The sequence below is a fragment of the Mastomys coucha genome, unplaced genomic scaffold (assembly GCF_008632895.1).
Source record: "Mastomys coucha isolate ucsf_1 unplaced genomic scaffold, UCSF_Mcou_1 pScaffold5, whole genome shotgun sequence".
In the NCBI taxonomy this organism is placed as follows: domain Eukaryota; kingdom Metazoa; phylum Chordata; class Mammalia; order Rodentia; family Muridae; genus Mastomys; species Mastomys coucha.
In genome coordinates, this window is record NW_022196911.1 from 21,969,514 (window position 1) to 21,988,952 (window position 19,439).

General features: G+C 40.0%; 1 protein-coding gene across 2 annotated transcripts in view; it reads left to right on the forward strand.

Moving 5' to 3' along the window:
* Nucleotides 1-13,235, forward strand: part of LOC116077473 (zinc finger protein 54-like) — a 46,162-nt gene extending 32,927 nt beyond the window's left edge. Inside the window, exons 2-4 of one of the 2 annotated variants that reach the window (XM_031352038.1) lie at nt 2,908-3,001; nt 11,139-11,265; nt 11,721-13,235. In XM_031352038.1, coding sequence (XP_031207898.1) covers nt 11,232-11,265; nt 11,721-13,159 — 1,473 coding nt within the window. In that variant the 5' untranslated portion in view covers nt 2,908-3,001; nt 11,139-11,231 and the 3' untranslated portion in view covers nt 13,160-13,235. The remainder of the gene's footprint in view (nt 1-2,907; nt 3,002-11,138; nt 11,266-11,720) is intronic. The other variant, XM_031352039.1, reaches the window with a different exon arrangement.
* Nucleotides 13,236-19,439: the final 6,204 nt, after the last annotated feature.

Sequence of the window (19,439 nt, forward strand, 5' to 3'; positions counted from 1 at the left end):
TGGGATCCTGTGATCCTGGGCTTGTTAGATCACCTGGGAGTGTGGCTTTCTCTGTGTGTTGTGGAACTAGCTGCAGAGCTTGTCAACACCTCACTTTTGAGTGGCTAAAATATTACCATGGAAACCAAAGCCTGGCATGTGTGAATGGGGGTAATAAGGCAAATGCCAAATAAAGAAATGCTGAATCCCTGAGCTGAAAAAAACTTAAAAACCCCAAGTCTGACAACTTCAACTTGCTCAAATCCTGGGACCCAACAGAGACTCTTCATGTTGAGACCGGCTCATCCCCTGGAGCCAGCCCACCAATTCCAGATACCCACTCTGGGCCAAGGCTCCAGTGAGAATCCAAAGCACCGCAGGAAGTGCTGCTGGCCTTGCCTGCACAGCCATTGGAGCCAGGCTACAACACAAGCCAGACTGTAGGTGAGTGAAGTGAGTGTGTGAAGGAATGCAATCCCATTTAGCTTTCTATTTATCTTATTGTTGCTTATGAATAAATACTAGTATAGCCTGATCCTCCGAGTCACTGGCAGTCTCTTTCTCTTGCTCTCGGCTCCATCCTTAAACCTGAGACAGATGTCAACACATGAAAGAGGTATTACTACACAGATGGTTCATCCTAGAACTATAATATAAGTGACCTTGTCCTGCGTAAACAGATGCAGTGTTCCTCCAAAATCCTTACAATGAGATAGCAATTCAATGCAATTTTTATAAAAATGGAAGAATATACATCATAAGTCAGGTTACTTGTCAAATATACTGGTGAAAATATCAGAAGGATGGGTTGTAGGCCTTAAATACAATATGATGACAGTCTTAAGATCTAGATTGTTGGGGGCTGGCGAGATGGCTCAGCGGGTAAGAACACTGATTGCTCTTCCGAAGGTCCTGAGTTCAGATCCTAGCAACCACATGGTGGCTCACAACCACCCGTAATGAGATCTGACGCCCTCTTCTGGTGTGTCTGAAGACAGTTACATTGTATTACTCCTGAGCAACCGGAGAGGCCAGGTCAAGCGGGGCAGTCCTGAGTTCAATTCCCAGCAGCCACATGATAGCTCACAGCCATCTGTACAGCTACAGTGTACTCATACATATAAAATAAAGTAAATAAATCTTTAAATGTCTCTCCCCAAGTCAAAATTTCAGGATTTGGTTTTGCTTCATGTTTGTGTGTTGGAGATGTGACCTTGGCTTCTGAATTTAGCCTGTTGTTGTTTGGTATGAAGTAAGTAGCCCAGAGGATGGTAGTCCAGCGGAGGTGTTTAGGCTGACTGTCTTTTTTTCTCAAGGGTTTTGTACTCACTATGGGGGTGAGATATCAGGGTGCAGCATCCTATCAGATTCAGTTCTGGTCTAGTCAAGCATATGGGGAGGCTGTGCAAAGCAAGTCCACTGCATCCTGACATCTGGAGCTGTGTGGAAGACAGCCTGAGAGAGAATGGGAGGGGCACGTCTTCCTGGGGTGGGACCACTCACCCAGAAACAGAGGGTGCAAGGATGTTGGACATGTGTAGGAGGGTTGTAGAAAACTGCCAAGAGTGGAAAGAGTTAGAGGAACAATGTGGGCAGAAGCTGGGAACTGGGTAAGAGCAGGGTAGTTGGACCAAGAGTCAAAACCAGAAGTGTCAACAAACAAACAAAACAAACAAAACCAGAAGTGTTTGAGTGCAGAGTTCGTGAGCCTGCACTGTGGGGAATACAGTGGTGTACAACTGGGGTAAGAAGAAAGGGTAGACTTCAGGGGAAGCTTAAACTACTGACAGCTGAGGGTGCTGCCCAAAGCATCCTGGGAGAGTCAGCAGCTGGCAGTGCAGTGCTGGGAACCACAGCCCTGAAACCTCCCAGGTCAGATGAGCTTCCGAGCTGCAGAGGAGGGGTTTGATTAGTTTCTCTGCTGTTTATAAGGAAGCTGGCTCTGAAATTCTGCTGTGGATGTCTTACCTTCTTGATAAATTTTACCTCATATGAACTGAAATAATCATGAATTGTTTTTCATTATTCATCTGATTGCCAAAATATTCTTTTTGACACCCACTCCTCCAGAATAGCTGTAGACATTTTGTTCTACTCCTCCCAGCTATTTCATACTGTTGTAACATGCCTGCCAGTCATTGGCAAAGAGAAGTGACTTGGCTTAAAGCAAGGACATTCTGACCACACACCCTGCTTTGTTTTGTCTGATTGTTCTGTATGAGGTTTGCTAATCATAAGCAATTCCACAAAGCTTTACATTGTACCCATCAAATCACAGGTCAAAATATCTTAAGTCAGAGCTGACCCATGGATAGCCCTTCCTGAACCTACACGTGAGCTCACTGTGGTTTTGGAGCTGATACTGAAGAGTGCAACTCATAAGCCAAAAAGTAACAACTACAATACTCTTGCTCTGTTATGTCAATGTTCTGAAATTCCCCTGTTCACCACCCACCCCCCACCCCCTTACCTTACTCAGGACCAATCAGCTAGAAGTTAAGCTGCTAATACTTGGCCTAGTAAGCTAACTGTTCCCACTCTTGCCCTTTAAACTTCTGAACCTGCTTTTTCTTATAAAACACCTACCCTGAGGGCAAACTAGTACAGCAATTAGGCTTCTGGATCCTTTTTGTGGTCCTGAACATTCAGTGCTAAGATATGCATTCAATAACTTGCTTAATTGATACCAGTGTTTCTATAAGTTGAGTGGTGTGGCGACTCCTGAACGCCAACATATACTCTAGTAGAATATTTGAGTTTATCTATTAATATTTGTAAACCCTGGACTGATTGGGGTCTTGCGTGAGGCCAGTGCAAGTTAGTTTAGTTGTTGGTTACTAATTACAAGTTGTATGAAGTCCAAATAATGAGTTATGCATCCTTCCTCCTCTTTTCCTTCTTATTTCTCCCCCCCTTTCTCTTCTTCAGTGTTCCCAGAGTCACACAGATAGGATGGTGTAACTGACCTTTTTTTTTTCTTTTGGCCTGGGACCACTTTGCCTATTTTCTGCATCTGGAACAGGTAAGATTCTCTTCATCCTCTAGTCCATTACAGAAAGAAGGAAGGGAGGGAGGGAGGGAGAGAGGGAGGGAGGAAGGAAGGGAAGAAAGAAGGAAGGAAGGAAAAAAAGAAATTCTATGTTTTCTCTCAAAGGACCTTAAATATGAGTGAGTCATGAAGACTAACTTGGTCCTGAGCTAGTAAAATGACAAGACCACCATCTAGTTAGTGAAAGCGGTACAGCAGAGGGCGGATTCAACCTTAAGCTTTTAGAAAAGGGCTGACCACTGACTTCCTTTTGGTTTTTGTTTTTCTTTCTTTTCTTTTTTTAAAGATTTACTTATTTTATATGTTAGTACACTGTCAATGTCTTCAGACACACCAGAAGAGAGCATTGGATCCCATTGTGAGCCACCATGTGGTTGCTGGGAATTGAACTCAGGATCTCTGGAAAAACACTGCTGAGCCATCTCTCCAAGCTCCGTTTTTTTGTTTTGGTTTGTTTTTTGTTTTTTTTTTTTTTTTTTTTTTTTTTTTTTTTTTTTTTTTGTCTTGTTTTTCGAGAAGGGTTTTTCTTTATTTAGCTTTGGCTGTCCTGAAACTCTGTAGACCAGGCTGGCCTCGAACCCACAGAGATCTGCTTGCCTTTGCCTTCTAAGTGCTAGAATTAAAGGTTGAGCTACCATTACCGGGCAACCACTGACTCCTTGAGACACTTATTTCTTTTCAAAATCCCTTATTTGTTGATTAGCAGTTTTATTTCCTTGAAATGTAATTTCTGTAATTCTTGGTAAACTCTAGATATGAACCCCTATCCAGAGTGTCACTCCCATTCTGTGGGTGTCTGTGTGCCCTGCTGATTATTTCCTTTGATGGACAGAAACTTTATATACATGTCATCCCATCTATTGATACTTGGGGTTAGTTCCTGTGCTGTTAGTGATCTTTTTTTTTTTTCATTTATTAGATTTTTCCTTATTTACATTTCAAATGTTATCCCCTTACCAGGTCTTCCCTCTGGAAACCCCTATATAACCCCCCCTCCCACTGCCTCTATGAGGGTGCTCCCCAACCCACACACCTACTCCTGCCTTCCGGCCCTGGCATTCCCCTACACTGGGGCATCAAGCCCCCTCAGGCCCAGGGGCCACTCCTACCACTGATGTCCAACAAGACCACCCTCTGCCACATATGTGGCCTGAGCTCTGGGTCCCTCCATGTGTATTCTTTGGTTGGTTGCTCATTCTCTAGCAGCTCTGGGGTTGACACTGTTGCTCCCACCATTGGGGCTGCAAACCCTCTCAGTTTCTTCAGACCCTTTTCCAACTCCTCCATCAGGGAACCCGCTCTCAGTCCAATGGTTGGCTGCAAGTATCCACTTCTGTATTAGGCTCTGAGGAAGCCTCTCAGGAGACACCTATATAAGGTCCTGTCAGCAAGCACTTCCTGGCATCCACAATAGCATATGGGTTTGGTGACTGTTCAGTCTCTGCTCCACACTTTGTCTCCATATTTCCTCCTGTGAGTATTTTGTTCCCCCTTCTAAGAAGCACTGAAGCACCTACACTTTGGTCTACTTTCTTCTTAAGCTTCATATGGTCTGAGAATTGTATCTTGAGTATTTTGAGCTTTTGGGCTAATATCCACTTATCAGTGAGTGCAAACCATGAACTTCTATTCAACAAGTTCTTGTCCATCCCAATATCCTGATGGGTATTTTCCGGGTTTCAGTGTTTCCAGTTTTAAATAAGATTTTTTTTTTATCTATTTAGAAAGGATATTTGTACAAAGTGAAAAATAGAATTTAAGTTCATTTTCCTGCTTGATACAGTTTTGCCAGCAACATTTTTTGAAAAGGCCATATTTTTTTAATGTATCATTTTTTCCTCCTTTGTGAAATATTAAGTAAGCATATCTTTCTGGTTTTCTTTCTAGGTCTTCTATCCTATTCTGTTATCCTCCTATCTGTTTTTATTCCCATACCAGATTGTCTTTATGACTACAGCTATACAACATAATCCCATAATCTCACATCTACTATAGCACTTTTTCCAATTCTGTACCCCCCACCTCATTTTCTCAGAGATAAATATCCCATATGGACTTAGAACTTGTAATTTTGAAAATATTTCCATTCTGATACATGAACAAGCACAATATGTTGAGGCTGGGTGTAGGTGGTGTGTCCCTTTAATCCCAGCACTTCAGAGGCAGAGGCAGGCATATCTCCATGAGTTCAAGGTCAGCTGGGTCCATAGAGTGTTCTAGGAATGCCAAGGCTATGTGGAGAACCAGTCTCAAACATTTTTTTCAAATGTATATGTGTGTGTGTGTGTGTGTGTGTGTGTGTGTTTGTGTGTGTGTGTTCCCAATTGTAGAGAATGGACTATGCCCTTATTTATATTGAGTAATGGGCTCATGTGCCACTTAAGTTCCACTTGTGGGATCTGTCCCATTTCCTTTGATCATGGTTATACAAAAGCACCTTGAAACACATGGGCTAGTTTCCACAACAGCTTAGAATTGTATGGAATTAAAATCTCCTTATATCACCTTCCAGTCTGGGCCAGTGCCCTGAGCAGACCTTGGGTGCCAACTCCACAGCCAATCCCACAACACCCAGAGGAAGCTCCACTCCCAGGAGCTCTAACACACCCAGGATCATAGGATCAGAGGTGAGGAGGACAAAACATCTACTCCAACACCAGAAGTAACTGAGACAAGTGGGACCCAGGCACCCAGGAACTCCACCTGACTAGTGGCACAGGTACCTTCTGGTCTAGGCCTGTGCCCTGAACTGTCCTTGGGCGCTAACTCTGCAGCTAGTCCCATAACACGCAGAGGAAGCTTCATTCCCAGGTGCTCTAACACTCCCAGGACCACAGGATCACAGAATCCCAGAATCACAAGAGTTTGGTCACACTAGGTCCTAGAGGAAGCTTGACTCCTAGGAGCTCTGACACACCCAGGATCTCAGAATTACAGGATCTCAGAATCACAAGATCACAGAGACATCTGAACTCAGAGGAGTTCTGATACAACCGGGATCACAGGAAGGATAGGCTCCAGTCAGATATAGCTAGGGCAGGTAGTACTAGAGATAATCAGACGATGGGAGGCAAGTGTAAGCAACAGAAACCAAGGTTACTTAGCATTATCAGAACCCAATTCTGCCACCATAGCAAATCCTAGATACACCATCACACCAGAAAGGCATGAATCAGATGAAAAAATAACTTCTCATTATGGTGACAGAGGACTTTAAGAAGGACATAAATAACCCCCTTAAAGAAATACAGGAGAACACAGGTAAACAGCTAGAAGCGCTTAAAGAAGAAACACACAAAAAAAATCCCTTAAAGAATAAAGTAGGTTGCTTCTGGTCTGTCTGGGCTGGCTAGTGCCCTGAGCAGACCTTGGGCACAAACTCCACAGCCAGTCCCAAAACACCCAGAGGAAGATCCACTGCCAGATGCTCTAACAAGCCCAGGATGACAGGATCCCAGAATCACGGATCACAGAGACAGCTTGACTCTGAGGAGTTCTGACACAACTGGGATCACAGGAAGGACAGGCTCAAGACAGATTTAACAAGGGCAGGTAGCACTAGAGATAACCAGATGGTGCAGGGCAAGTGTAAGAATATAAGCAACACAAACCAAGGTCACTTGGCATCAACAGAACCCCACACTCCCACCATAGCAAGTCCTCGACACACCATCACACCAGAAAAGCATGATTTAGATATAAAATCACTTCGCATGATGATAATACAGGACTTTAAGAAAGACATAAATAGCACCCTCAAGGAAATACAGGAGAACACAGGTAAAGAGCTAGAAGCCCTTCTAGAGGAAAAACAAAAATCCCTTAAAGAACTAAAGGAAAACACAATCAAACAGGTGAAGGAAATGAGCAAAACCATCTGGAATCTAAAAATAGAAATAGAAACAATAAAGAAATCAGAAAGAGAGATAACTCTGGACATAGAAAACCTAGGAAAGAAATCAGGAGTCATAGATGCAAGCATCACCAACAGAATACAAGAGATAAAAGAGAGAATCTCAGGGGCAGAAGACACCATAGAAAACATTGACACAACAGTCAAAGAAAATGCAAAAAGCAAAAAGCTCCTAACCCAGAACATTCAGGAAATCCAGGACACAATGAGAAGACCAAACCTAAGGGTAATAGGTATAGAAGAGAGTGAAGACTCCCAAGGTAATGGGCCAGTAAATATCCTCAACAAAATTATAGAAGAAAACTTCCCTAACCTATAGAAAGAGATGCCCATGAACATACAAGAAGCCTACAGAACTCCAAATAGACTAGACCAGAAAAGAAATTCCTCCCATCACATAATAATTAAAACACCAAATGCACTAAATAAAGAAAGAATTTTAAAAGCAGTAAAGGAAAAAGGTCAAGTAACATATAAAGGCAGGCCTATCAGAATTACGGCAGATTTCTCACCAGAGACTATGAAAGCTAGAAGATCCTGGGCAGATGTCATACAGACCCTAAGAGAACATAAATGCCTGCCCAGGCTATTAAGCAAAACTTTCAATTACAATAGGAGGAATAACTAAGATATTCCATGACAAAACCAAATTTATACAATATCTTTCCACAAATCCATCCCTACAAAGGATAATAGATGGAAAACACCAACACCACAAGGAGGGAAACTACACCCTAGAAAAAGCAAGAAATTAATCTTTCAATAAACTCAAAAGAAGATAGCCACACAAACATAATTCCACCTCTAACAACAAAAATAACAGGAAGTAACAATCACTTTTCTTTAATATCTTTTAATATCAATGGACTCAATTCCCCAATTCCCCATAGACTAACAGACTGGATACATAAACAGGACCCAGCATTTTGCTGCATTCAGGAAACATACCTCAGTGACAAAGATAGACACTACCTCAGAGTAAAAGGTTGGAAAACAATTTTCCAATCAAATGATCCCAAGAAACAACCTGGAATAGCCATTCTAATATCAAATAAAATCAACTCTCAACCAAAAGTTATCAAAAAAAAAAAAAGATAAGAAAGAACACTTCATACTGGTCAATGGAAAAAAATCTACCAAGATGAACTCTCAATTCTGAACATCTATGCACCAAAAGCAAGGGTACCCACATTCATAAAAGAAACTATACTAAAGCTCAAAGTACACATTGCACCCCACACAATAACAGTGGGATACTTCAAGACAATCACTCTCAGCAATGGACAGATCATGGAAAGAGAAACTAAACAGAGACACAGTGAAACTAACAGAAGTTATGAATCAAATGGATCTAACAGATGTTTATAGAACATTTCATCCTAAAGCAAAAGAATATACCTTCTTCTCAGCACCTCATGGTATCTTCTCCAAAATTGACTATATAATTGGTCACAAAACAGTCCTCAACAGATACAAGAAGATTGAAATAATCCCATGCACCCTATCAGATCACCAAGGACTAAGGCTGGTCTTCAATACCAACAAGGGCCACGGAAAGCACACATACACATGGAATCTGAATAACTCTCTTCTCAATGATAACTTGGTCAAGGAAAAAATAAAGAAAGAAATTAAAGGCTTTTTAGAATTTACGGAAAATGAAGACACATCATACCAAAACTTATGGGACGCAATACAAGCAGTGGTAAGAGGAAAACTCATAGCTCTGAGTGCCTCCAAAAAGAAACTGAAGAGAGCTTACACTAGCAGCTTGACAGCACACCTGAAAGCTCTAAGACAAAAAGAAGCAAATACACCCAAGAGGAGTAGATGGCAGGAAATAATCAAACTCAGGGCTGAAATAAACAAAAAGAACTATACAAAGAATCAGCAAAACCAGGAGCTGGTTCTTTGAGAAAATCAACAAGATAGATAAACCCTTAGCCTGACTAACCAGAGGGCACAGAGTCAGTATCCAAATTATTAAAATCAGAAATGAAAAGAGAGACATAACAACAAAATATATCTTAAAACAATTATTCTGTTTGTTGAATATTAACAGAATATTAACAGTTGAAAATATTAAAATCATGTTCTACAAACAAACATAAAAAAAGTTGCCTTATATCTTAGATCTTAATACTAAATACTTGGTTCCTATTAGTAAAAATTTAAGCATACTAGAGTGTGAAGATCATGACTGACATTTGGCTTGATCTTACCATAAAATTGTTCTGAAGTGTAGGTTGAGATTGTAGTCTACTTGTATTCTCTTTGGTGCTAAATATCTCTCTCTCTCTCTTTTTTTTTTTTTTGTTTTTTGTTTTTGTTTGTTTTTTCGAGACAGGGTTTCTCTGTGTAGCCCTGGCTGTCCTGGAGCTCACTCTGTAGACCAGGCTGGCCTCGAACTCAGAAATCTACCTGCCTCTGCCTCCCAAGTGCTGGGATTAAAGGCGTGCACCACCACTGCCCTACCTGTGCTTTAGTATCTCACTACTGATGATGTATCCATTTGTTGATACCTCATATCTGTTTGTCTCAGGATAATTGCTGCTCACATCACTCACTTGGTAGGGATGCTCAGTGGTAACTTCCCACTAGAGAGATCAGTTCCCTCTCCCTCTCCCTCTCCCTCTTCCTCTCCCTCTCCCTCTCTCTCTCTCCCCCAAACAGTATCCCACTGTGCACAACTTTCTGTTTCTGACTTGTTATGTAGCATTTTGTGGAATGCATTTATGTTTTCAAGAGCCAGGTTGTGGTGGTGGCACATAATGTTAATCCCAGCACTCACGAGACACAGGCAGGAAGATGTTGAGTTCCAAGCTAGCCTGGTCTATAGAGGGAGTTTTAGCACAGCCAGAGATACCCAAAGAAACTGTGTCTAAAAACCAAAATTTAAAACAAAATGTCTGGTGGGCATTGACTAATTTGTGTGCATAAGCTATCACATTGCTGCACAGAGAACATGAGCCATGGTTGTGGTGCTCTAGTCAATTTCTGTGAGATTGATGGCTCTACTTCCCTACCTTGAGGCTACAGTGTGTTAAAGTGGAGATTTTGGAAGTGACCCACAGGTTTACATTTCTATCTGTCATTCATGGAATCGTCAGAATTTGTAACCACTTTGCATTTTCAGAGGAAAAACAAAAGAATTGTAAACACTACTAACTAAAATCTTTTAGACAGGACAGCTTAAGTACTAAAGAACGCATTGAGGACTACAAAATTCAGACACAGGAGCTCAGATTCTCTCTTGAGCCTTGCTTCTGAGCTATATTTACAAAGCACTGAAAGTGACTAATTTTCACACAAGGTAATATATTCACTTACTCACAGGAATCTATGTCACTTCTGAATGTATGTAAAGTTACTACCCTTACATGCCTACCTGAAACTTAAACATTATTTGATGTGTTTTCAGACTTCCCATAATTTGTATAGCTCTTTGAGAGTGAAATGTTCTTCTAAAGTTCTAAAAAAAATGTTATCTTTCTATGCTTCTTTCTTATGCATATTTTAAAGAAAAATTTAGGTGATATAAAATGTGGCTGAAGTGGATTTTTCTGTCTGGTAGGTAGTGTCCCAAATATTCTCGTAAAATTAATTTCATGGACTATCCAACTTATACGTTAGTGTTAAAATCGGCAGTGATCAGTGTTGTTATACTTCTTGTTACAATGGGTGAAAATCCAAAGTTCTTTTTCTATCAAGTCAATCACAAATTGTGCCTTCCATGCCCACACTTTTGTTATTTAATAGTGTGGCATTGAACCTAGAGTTAAAACATCCCAACTGAGCTTGGTAGAATATCCATTTAAGGTCCAAGTACAGACAGGATTGAGTCAGTGCCAGTATTTTAGCATGATCTTCAGGTACATCATTTAAAAGCACACTTCCTCACATGAATTTTCCCTCTGAGACATGGACATTATGATTCTGTGGGACATAAACATAGTATCCATAACAGATAAGTGTGTCCAGACCTTGAAAATGTGTGTCCTGCTTTGTGGACATGCTTGTAAGCCTCATCCTGTTTCCACAGATAGAACATTCATTATAGAGTGTGAATACATGAGAAATCATCTCTTTGAGTAATTGTCTTTGCTCATCTACATCTGTAGTTTCCTTAAGTCTTCTTACTTACAGGAAAGCATTGTGCCTGATAGCACGGGGTCAAACTGTACTCTTTCATTTCAGAGAGTGTTGACATTCCAGGATGTGGTTGTGCATTTCTCCTTTGAGGAATGGGAATGCCTGGACTCTGCTCAGAGGGCTCTGTACATTGATGTGATGTTGGAGAATTACAGCAACCTGGTCTCTGTGGGTGAGAATATTTTGCTTGTAGAATTCTTAACTCATGTTTGTATGTACCAACAATATAGGTTGGGAACTCTCTGTTAAAGTCTTGCAAACAACAGGAAAATAGGGAAAGTTTGACAATAGAAAATAAGTTTTTTGTTGTATCTGAGAAAAAATAAACCCTTTGATTCTTTTAAGGAAGCCTTCAAGCTTAAAAGAAAGTAGGTCTTCTGAATAGTACTCTTCATTGCTCTAACAAAGCCAATTACTGATTCTTCTATTAATTGTTTAATCTTCTTCAAAGGCTGTCACTTTTTCATTTTGTTTTTGAGAATCCATACAATTATAGTGAATTAAAGACATGGACTACTGACAACTCTGTTTTAAGTAGTTGCTTAATAAAGAACTTAGGGTGACAGTCATTTATCGAATGTTTAAACTTGGAACAAGCCCTACTAACTGAATTGTACTCATTTTCAGAGAACTACTGCATATGTGATACTGTCTGTCAACATGTGAAGACTGAAAAGGAGTCTTGTCAGTGTAATGAGCTTAGTGAAATGCTTCATGGTCCCTCCAACTATGCACTTTATAAAAGAAATGACACTACAGAAGCCTCTAGTAACTACAGGTGCTGGAATGAGCAAGATGCCTTTGTTGATTCGCCAAATCCAGATAGATATAAAAGCATGCACACTGGAGAAGAATCTTGCAAAGTTAAAGACTGTGAGAAATCTTTCAATTTGTATTTGAACATTATTCAAAATCAGAGACTCTATACTACAAAGCAAGAGCACAGGCAGGGAGAATATGATGGCCATTTTGCTTCTATCTACAGTCTCATGCAACAAACGATCTACACTGGAGAGATACCACATCATTATGGGAAACGCTTCATTACCTCCTTAAGCCTAACTGTGCATCAGCGAACTCATACTGGAGAGAAACCTTACAAGTGCAACATTTGGGACAAATCCTTTACCCAGTGCTCAAGTCTCAAAACACATCAAAGTCTTCATACCAGGGAAAAACCTTACAAATCCAGAGAATGTGGAAGTTTATTTCCTCAGTCATCAGCCCTTAAATTCCATCAGAAAAGACATAATGACAAAAGTCATTTCAAAGAGAAGCCTTACAAATGCAATGAGTGTGACAGATTCTTTATCCACTATTCATCATTTAGAAGGCATCGGAAAACTCATTCTCTAGAGAAATTATACAAATGCAAAGAATGTAATAAATCCTATATTGAATTATCACATCTTAAAAGACATTACAGAATCCATACTGGTAAAAAGCCTTATAAATGTGAAGTATGTGACAAATCCTTTAACCAGTGCTCAAGTCTTAAAACACATCAAAGACTTCATACTGGGGAGAAGCCTTACAAATGCAATGAATGTGGAAAGTCATTTCCTCAGTTGTCAGCACTTAAAAGCCATGAGAAGTTGCATACTGGAGGAAGACCTTACAAATGTAAGGAGTGTGACAAATACTTTGCCCACTCTTCCAGTTTCAGGAGACATCAGAAAATCCATAGTGCTGAAGAACATTATGCTTGTCAACAATGTGGCAAAGTCTTACATCAGCTTTCACATCTTAGAAACCATTACAGACTCCATACTGGAGAGAAGCCTTATGAATGCAATGAGTGTGACAGATCCTTTACCCACTATTCATCATATAGAAGGCATCAGAAAACTCATTTGCTAGAGAAATTATGCAAATGCACAGACTGTGGTAAGTTCTTTCTTGAATTATCACATCTTAAAACACATTCCAGAATCCATACTGGTGAGAAACCTTACAACTGTGAGGTATATGACAAAACCTTTGTCCAGGACTCACATCTTAGAAGACATCAGAGAGTCCATACTGGAGAGAGACCTTACAGATGTAAGGAGTGTGGCACATCTTAGAAGACATCAGAGAGTCCATACTGGAGAGAGACCTCACAAATGTAAGGAGTGTGGCATATCTTTTGCAAAGAGCTCAACTCTTGAAGCACATCAGAAAATTCATACTGGAGAAAAAGGCATAATAAAGCAATGAATGTGATATACCCTTTATCTAGCATACATATCTTAGAAGACATCAGAGAGTTCATATTAAAGAGACCTTACATGTGTAAAGAATGTGACAAATCTTTTACTCGGTGCTCAACTCTAACAACACTTCAGAAAATTCATTCTAAAGAAAAAAAATACCCTTCTAAATAATGACAGAGCATTTGTCCAGTTTATGCTTACAAATCACAACAGTATAAATATAAACATAAATATCCAGACATGGTGGTACACAACTCATGCCCTTTAATCCCAGCACTTGGGAGACTGTGCCAGTTGGATCTGAGTTTTGAGTTTGAGGTCAGCATGGTCTACAGAGCAAGTTCCAGGACAGCCAGGGCTACACAGAAAAACCATGTCTCAAACTAAAAAGCAAAGAAACAAATAAAAAAAAAAACTTATGAAAGCCTTTAACGAAGATTTAAATCTTAGAAAATATCAGAGAGTTTATGTTAAAATAAAATTTTCCAAATGAAATTACATGAAAAGCTGTTTTTTGTTTTGTGTTTTAAACATCCATGGGTGCTTTGTACAACATGATGCCTGGTGCCTCTGGAGAGCTAAAGAGAACATCAGCTCCCCTGAAGCTGGAGTTAAAGGCAGTTGTGATGTGTTGTGTGTGCCCAGAATTGAACCTCAGTCTTCTAGAAGAGCAGCCAGTGCTTTTGCTTTTATCCACTATGCTATTTCCTACCTCATGGGAAAAGCTATAATAAAAACCTTTATCTTGTCCAACATCCAGAAAAATCATAATAGTCGCCAGTGTGGTGGTACATACCTTCAATCCCTGAACTCTGAAGGTAGAGGCAGGTGGAGTTTGAGGTAAGCCTGGTCTACAGAGCAAATTCCAAGAAAAATTCCAAAAATCTCCTAAAACCAAACCAACCAACCAAACAAACAAACAGAAATCCCTGAGAACATACGGGAATTCATTCTGAAGTACTGAAGAAAGCATGTGGAAGTATTTACTCCAAACTCTAAAATGATATAGCTTCCATTAATGGCCAGTGGACCTCATGGAGGTAAAGGAGACTTGTGAGAGCCTCCCTCAGCCTTGAGGTAATGGTGATTGCCCCTGTCTTACACACTGGCTTGTTCTTAGTACTTTCACAACAGTTATGGCCTTTGCCTTACCTACCTCGTGCTGCAGGAGGAGGCTTCTTTCACCAAGTTTGAAAGTAGTACAAATAGATAATCATAAACATGAATATTTATATGTAGGTAACAACAAGATCATTAACAGAACATCAATAGGTTCTACCCTTGGACCTATAATTTTCACACCATGATTTTTTTTTACCATGTTTACAGTACCAGACATAAATTTACCTTTATGGAGCAGACCTCAAATCCTATCAGGAAACAGGTTGATTGTGCCCATTAACAATCATGTCAGTATTGCACCAGTAAGCACAACTTGGCTTGTAGGTCAGTGTTGTAGGATGAAGGTCATGAGAGAAATATGACCATTGACATCTTTTCTCTGCTAGCAGCCTGCATAAGCCCTTGCAGTGCTATAAAAGCTAGCCAGCAGAGAAAGTTTCCTAGTAAGTTCAAAATTGCTCTGCTGTATACATACTCCAACCAAAGTGTTTGGTGTCTTCAGCAACACCATGTGCTTATGGTGGCCAAGACAGATCATTGACAATGATCTGTTTGATTTGGAGTTCCTCTGGGGCTGCCATGATCAGAAATTCCTAGGCATATACCAATACTGCTAGAGAGAGTTTCATTTTATAGCCCTGGTGTCTGGGAGTAACATTATTTACCCATGTGAGATATATATGTTCAAACTGTTTAAAATTATACTTACTCTTAATTTATAAGACAGCGATATTTCATAAGACTTCTTCATATCTTTATACATCCTTCTTTTTGGTTAACCCACCCACTCTTCCTCATTTCTTCCTGTCCCAACCATAGTTCAACATTTAGCAATGCCCCAATTCTTTTATATCACTTGTGTTCTACTATCCTCTCTTACTATATTTTTTACTTGTGTTGCAAAATGATAGGTTCACATGCATGTTCTTCATGGACATCTCATTTATGTTGATCTTTCACCAGTCCCTTCTCTTTCCTATCAATCTAATACATATTTGAACTGTTCTGTCCCTATTATACTCACTCTCTAAGTTCATATCACTTATAGTCTATCCACTCTATTTTCTTAAATCTCTCCACTAATGATCCATTTCTAGCTTCCTGGCTTCTACATGTAGTCTTACTTGGACACACAAACAAAAAGTTTGAAACTAGAGCCCACATGTTCAATCATACTTGTGTCAGTTGGTGTACATCTAGATTGACTTCATACACTGGACACTTTGAATAAAGCAGCTATGAACATGATGGGCAGGTGCTCATGAGTAAGATGGAAAGTTCTTGGAATTTATGCCCAGGAATGGATATTGGTGTATCAAACTCCTCTGATATTAAACCTTTAATGCTAGATGATGCTTCTTAAACACAGGATATTAAAGTAGAGGTAAAGGAGCAGGATGCTTTAATGGAAGGAAAAATATTCAATCCTGTAGAGAAGGTCCCAAAGCTTAGAAATAAATAACTAAATAACTTCAGGAAGTCTCAGAAATTGGCAAGTATCACTAGTGCCCTCCTGCCTCAGGCATATATAATCTCTAAGGACTGCAGATGCTGTCAGACAAGATGAGGTGCACAAAAGATGCTTAGACCAGCCATGAATCAGACGCCTGTTGTTGCTGCCAGTGGCCACGGGTTACTGGGTTCCTGAAAGGAAATCTGGGGATAGATGGGAAAGAAGGCAAGAGAAATAATGAGCCAAGACAAAGTTCTCTGATCAAGGCTCACTGTTTTAATTCTAGGGTCTGAATTTAAAGGGAGGAGACCCATCCCCCACTTTGCCAGGATCTTGTAGCTTTGTCAGGAAGACAAGCTAAGCTGCTCAGCAGGTAGTGGCTTCTTGCAGGAAGCTGCAGACGCGGCAGGACAATTGACTTTACCTAGGTCAGAAGACTTCACTCTAGGTGGGCTTGCCAACTGTGGCAAATACAAGGTCTAATTCCGCCCTGAGGTGGGGTGGGAGGGGTGGCGGGGATTGGGGGTGGAGCCACAGCCTGTCAAGCTGCTTGGACCAAATAAGACAAGACAAGCTGCCTGGAGGAGTTAGTGAGTGGCTTGAAGGACACACTTCTCACCTCAGGTGAGTTGCCTATAAGCTGTGCAATGATCCCCAGGTTTGCAGTTTCATTAGCCATCACCTTCATGGTTGATGCAGCTGTTATGAAGTCTTCTATGCTTCTATCAGGAACTGCTCATTTTTGTAAGTTACTCCAATCAATCTTACTTGGCTTTAGAGATGACTCCGAGGTTAAAAGCATTGTCTGCTGTTTCCAAAAGACTCACTTTGAATTCCCAGCACCTTCACATAAACACTCAATCTGTAATCTCAACTTCAGGGATTCCATGGCTCTCTTCTGCTCGATACATGCTCCAGAAACACAAATGGTACATAGACATCCATGCACAGAAAACATCACTAAAATGAAAACAAATAGAAACCACACTGTTCAAATCCCAGCAACCACATGGTGGCTTACAACCATCCATAATGAGGTCTGACGCCCTATTCTGGTGCATCTGAAAACAGCTACAGTGTACTTACATATAAAAATAAATAAATCTTTAAAAAAAAAAAAAAGACTAGAAACCGCACTGGTTCACCGAGTTAGACTTTATTGATTCCTAGCTTTAGTTTTCACTGTTTTCTTATCTGTGATAAGTAGATGTTTTTTTCATCTTTTCCACAGGAATAGCACTGCACATTAGTGCTAAAATTGGGTCACACATAATTTTCATAATTTCATATATTCCTTTTTTAGAACATCTGTACTGATTTTAAAAGTTGATTCCCTGGTTTGCACTCTCACAGATGTGTATGACCCTCCCTTCCCACATTTTGCCAACCTCAGCTATCATTCCTACTTCTGATGATGGTCACTGTAGCTAGAGTAGCATGCAACCTTAAAGAAATCCTAGTCTGTATTTTCCTGATACCTTCTTTTGTTTGTTTTAGTTTTAGTTTGGCTTTATTTTTGCTGGTTGTTTTTGTCTATTTTTGTTGTTTTTCTTTTTTACTGTTTTAATTTTGGGATTATTATATAAATACATCATTTCTCCTTTTCTTTTCCTCCTATAATCCTCTCACATACCCTTTCCTGACCTCTTTCCAACCCATAGCCTCTTTCTCTATTAATTATTATTACATATATATGTGTGTGTGTGTGTAGATATTTCTCAATTAATCCTACATGCACCGTATATTGTTACTTGTATGTACATTTTCAAGGATAACCATTTGGTATTGAATAACCTTGGAGGAGACTGTTCTCCTGTTCCCAGCATTCCCTAGTTGCCTGTGGGCTTGACACTTTGTGAATTTTTCCCCAACCACTTTGGCAAGTCCATTTTCCATGCTAAGCTCCTGTTGGGGGAGGCTATATTGGTGTGATTTATGGATATAGCCTCTGGCATTACTAGGAAACACAATCTTCCAGCAGACTCCCTGGTCTTCTGGCTCTTAATCTTTCTATCTCCCCTTCAGAACTATCCCTTGAGCCTTACATGCAGGAGTGCTTTGTAGAAGGGCTGGCCTCTACTACTCTGCATTTTGATTAGTTGTGGGTTTTTTTGTTTTTTTGGTTTTTTTTGTAGTGTTCTCTGTTGCAAAGAGACATTTTCTTGATAATGGGTGAAGACTATGCTTATCTGTACATGCAAGGAAAAGTATTTAGATTCTTGTTAAGGATTATTCTACTTTAGTAAAAATGTGGTTGTAGGTTCTCCTCTAATATTTATGACTTCACTAGCACTAAGTAGCAAGATTTCCAGTGCCAGCTATGGTTTCCCTTTTAAGAGGGTCTGAAGTCCCACTAGAGAGCTGTTGTTTACCGAGGTATAATTGTCACTACTGTACTCTTAGGGTTATCATGCTATGATGATCATTGATGTGGTTTGTGGGCATCATAGGTAACTAGCATTGTTGATTGGCTACCTCCTTTGGAAGCTTGCAGGATGCCAGAAGGTACCATGAAGCTATTCTTCATGGAGGAGTTTGCTTTATTTTTATAAAAGGTATTATAAAAGGTGTTATTTATCTGCGTATTGCCAGCTGTCCCTAGACTCACTGTGTAGTTCAGGCCAGCCTTGATGTCAGATTCCCTTGCTTCTGCCTCCTGAGTGGTGGTTTTGAAGGCTTGAATGACCTTGATCAACTGCACATAACTTTTATTATCATATCTTGGCATTTACTCATGGTACAGTGAACTTATGCCTGTTGGCGTTAAAGACTTCTAGTCCATTAAATTGAAAACTCATGTAAATAGGTGAGTTTCCAGGTGCATATACCGTACCAAATTTAAACAACAAAATAATAAATAATATAAACAACTACAAGTATCAATGAGACTGAAGCAGGAAAATATGACCCCCCCAAAAAAACCCCCCAATTCCAGGACCAGATTAACAGGATTCTATCAGAACTGCAAAGAAGTTAACAGCAAAGCTACTGAACATTTAACACTTCTTGCCACCAAAACCGAAAATATCTTGACTCTTAGTAGTTAGTACCTGTATTAAACCAGATAATGATACAGCCAAAAAGAAATTATAGACTAATGTGGCCATTTAGAAAGTTTGTTATTATCAGCTAATTTCCTAATGCATATATATATATATATATATATATATATATATATATATATATACACACACACACACACACACATACACATGTGTACACACACTGAAATGCTACCCAATCTCACCTACCTGTGGCCCTCAGTTCCAGCAATCACTCTACTGTATTCATCTCTATTCATATTGAATGGAACCACTGAGCTTGAGACTGTGAGTTTGGACCTATGTGTTGGAGCCTGATGACAACTAAAGGCAGTGAATCTTCTCCTATAGTTTATCCATAGCCAATGTCTGAGAGGTAAAGTGAGCCACTCCCTTTCCTGGCTGATTGTGGTTTTCTGTGAAGTCAGTGCACAAAAATATCGTCGCTGCTGGATACTGATTACAGTAGTTGTATGGAGTTTAAAGAATGGCGTGCCTTTGCCTCTTTCCCTTCTTACTTCCAGACTATTTCCCC